Source organism: Amblyomma americanum, chromosome 11 (genome assembly GCF_052857255.1).
Source record: "Amblyomma americanum isolate KBUSLIRL-KWMA chromosome 11, ASM5285725v1, whole genome shotgun sequence".
Classification (NCBI taxonomy): domain Eukaryota; kingdom Metazoa; phylum Arthropoda; class Arachnida; order Ixodida; family Ixodidae; genus Amblyomma; species Amblyomma americanum.
The window spans coordinates 115,589,184-115,592,317 of NC_135507.1; the positions used below are offsets into that span (position 1 = coordinate 115,589,184).

Genomic DNA, 3,134 nt, shown 5'->3' on the forward strand with positions numbered 1-3,134 from the left:
TGGAAGACAGCTGCACAGCCTCGTCAGCGCAAAATCGCAAGCCGAAGGCGCATTGGACCGATGAGGAAACGCGCGTACTTCTCAAAGTCTGGGAAGATCATATCGGCGATCTGAGCCGGGCGAAGCGCAACCTGCAGGTGTACGTCGCCATGGCCGAATGTCTTCGCGCGCAAGGTGTGGAAAAGCCAATCAAAGAAATAAAATCGAAGATCGAAAACATCGGAAACAGGTAGCGGTAAGGGAAAACTTACGTCCTACATTACAAGTGCTGAGCTGCTGAAAGACGCGGGTTCGATCCTGGCCGCGGCGGTTGCATTTCAATGGAGGCGAAATGGCAGGGCCCGTGTACTATGCGATGTCAGTGCGCGTTAAAGAACCCTAGGTTGTCGAAATTCCGGAGCCCTCCACCGCGACGTTTCTCATAGACTGAGTCGCTTTGGAACATTAAACCCCATAAACCAAACCACCTACATTACAAGGCGCCGTCGCCGTGCGCGTGCCGTTTTCAGCGGTCGGGACAGTGTATGGTACCACGCGCACACGCTTTAAAAGAGGCACTGAAGAACAATCGGCCTGTGCCTCGCCGTTCACACGGCGCTTATTTTAAGTAATCTGTGATGAAATCTGTCCGTAGATTCCTTTTGTCACGCCAGCACATGCGCCGCTACTTTGTAGTGATACATTTACTACAGCTCGGTATGCAAACATATCGTTAATGCATGTTTTTAATTTTTTATTACAAGACCCGTTAATTTGACTGCTCTCGAAGTACTAGTTCATTTCACAGTGTTTTTATTTTTGCTTTGTGCGTCCGACGACCACCATTTTCTTATGACTCGGGCAAATGAATTTTATTCGAAACTGCTGAAGTGTCGAAATATGTGAAAAGCTGCATTTGACTAGTTCTTGTGCAAGTAGCATGGATGAAATATATTGCTGGGCAAATATCACTACCAGACAGCATACCAACAACGGTTAAATGCTTTTCTAGTACCAGAGATGTTGTAGAGTCCTCTCAAGAATATAAATGAAATTGCAGAAATCGCATACCTTTCTTGCAGGAAACTTAGCCGCAAGACCACTGGTCAAGGTGCCATATCATGACGCTATTACAAAGAAATTGCCCGCTTTCTTGGTCGCCTGCCCGTCAACGATAGCAGCCTGATGGACGAAACAGTGGATGACGAAAACGTCTCTGTCGAAATGGTAAGTACACGTCTGTAGAATAATGCAGGGCTTCTGCAAACCCAGTAAGAGATAATTCTCAGGTATATGACATATTGATCTACAGTGTTCGTCTGGTGGCATGGCACATGATAAACATGGCTTGTTTATTGATTCATCACCCTCAACATCCTTTGTGGCTGGGTAAAACTGTGCACATGAATTCAAATTGGGCATGGTAAGAGCATAAGAGAAATGTCACAGCCACATAATGCTAGGGTAGGATAGAATATTCGATATAGTAATGCGCACACTATGCGTGCTGAGGTGAAGGAATGCATGCAACACGTAGCTGTGTTTCACTTCCTTAGTAACATCCAGGAGAGTCATTGCAAGCCACCTTTTCACACACATTTTTTTCTCTTTTTCAGCTAATAGACAGCATGCAGCAGGAGCCACCGTCACCAGCTGATGACGAGTCGTCGATGACTCAGGCTGCAGTCTCCGAGCCACCTTCGCCACCACCATATGAATCGAGATGCAAACCGTCAGCCCTGCCCTCACCCTCTTCACCTTTACCGGCAGCACCCAGCACACACCACAGATTACAAACAGCACCACCAAACAGCGAAGCCACCGAACACCACCACCAAACACCAGCACCAAACAGCCACCATCAAACACCACCACCAAACAGCCACCAAACAGCGAAGCCAAGCAGGCATGCCACACAAAAGAGCCTCTTACAAGATCTTGTCAACACAAATCGTGAGTTGTGCGCCGACCTCAGAAGAAGCCGGAGAGAAGAAATGGAGTTGAGGAGAATGGAGATGGAATTCTCCGGGAATCAACAGCCCCTGAGAAACAGTTGACGGATGCACTCCTCAAATACCTGGAGAAATAAAGTATGGTCATATTCAATTCAATTTCACTTATTTCCCAGAAAATTCTGGCTGGCTGCCTAGACTAAAAGCTCTAGGTATACAGCTTGACGAGGCCAAGGCAGGCGTTACAAGGCACAGGGGCAGACGGCAACGCGGCAACGCGTTTCTCCACAGTAATGGGCTTGAGCATGTTCGTGACCTGGCGCTGCAAGACTGACTGCAGCGATTCCACTACGTACCTGAACGTGGCAGGGCTCACGCGGAAGGCCTGCTTAAAATGATATTCACCCAGGTTAGGCAGCGTGTCCTCAGACCAGTTTTCATTTCTTGGAAACGCCCATCTTTCTCGGATAATTCCTGATGACTTAGAGGCCCAAACAGCGGCCGACGTAAAAGTATTGGCCAGCAGACGCTGTTCCAAATCCCTCGTAGTCTTCGCGGATTCATCAATAGCAAGCCTCACTCGCTTCAGCCGGTTCCGACGTTTCATTTTCAGAAGCTGGAGAACAATTAATGCCCGCTTGAACTGCTCATCATTCGTCACGGTCACAATTTCGCCAACACTTCCACAGCTCGCCATATTGCTGACTACGGGAGGCACCACAAGCGGCTTCCAGCATGTCTTGCTTTGGATAGTTAAGCGGCTCTGTCATTGACTATTGCTGACCTTTAGCATTCCAATATATTTTTAATAGCCTATCAATCTTTAGCATTATATTACTAACAATAAACAGAACATGCGTAAGGAAAAAGCATAATTTGTAACGTTTTGTTATCATCTTAGTTTGCCGATGAACATCGCCATCAATTGCAAATATCGGTGAAATGACATTTCCTATGGCCGTGTAGACAGGAAACGTCAGGTCGCAATGACATTCACTTTGCCTGTCATTTCCTGCGAATGACATTACACGCGCCGTGTGACAGGGTTATTAGTCGCCTGTCGCCTGGTCTGCGGCCTGCTTCTTGCCTACCTTCGTATTGAACGCGCCCATCATAAGAATATACCGTGATTTTACTTTGCTCATTGCCGATTCCAAGTCTTGATAGAACATTTCAACGACTGGGTCATCACGGCAGGATGTA

The 3,134-nt window shown here is 47.3% G+C and overlaps 1 protein-coding gene across 1 annotated transcript; it reads left to right on the forward strand.

The window, feature by feature from the left end:
- Positions 1-1,083: 1,083 nt before the first annotated feature.
- Positions 1,084-2,036, forward strand: LOC144109863 (uncharacterized). Its single transcript, XM_077642636.1, has 2 exons — positions 1,084-1,206; positions 1,596-2,036. The coding sequence occupies exons 1-2, from the start codon at positions 1,165-1,167 to the stop codon at positions 2,034-2,036; spliced, it is 483 nt and encodes a 160-aa protein (XP_077498762.1). The 5' UTR covers positions 1,084-1,164.
- Positions 2,037-3,134: the final 1,098 nt, after the last annotated feature.

Coding starts and splice junctions, on each gene's coding strand:
- LOC144109863 (XM_077642636.1), top strand. CDS start 1,165: ATGGACGAAACAGTGGATGACGAAAACGTCTCTGTCGAAATG. Junction 1,207..1,595: donor AAAACGTCTCTGTCGAAATG/GTAAGTACACGT, acceptor TCTCTTTTTCAG/CTAATAGACAGCATGCAGCA.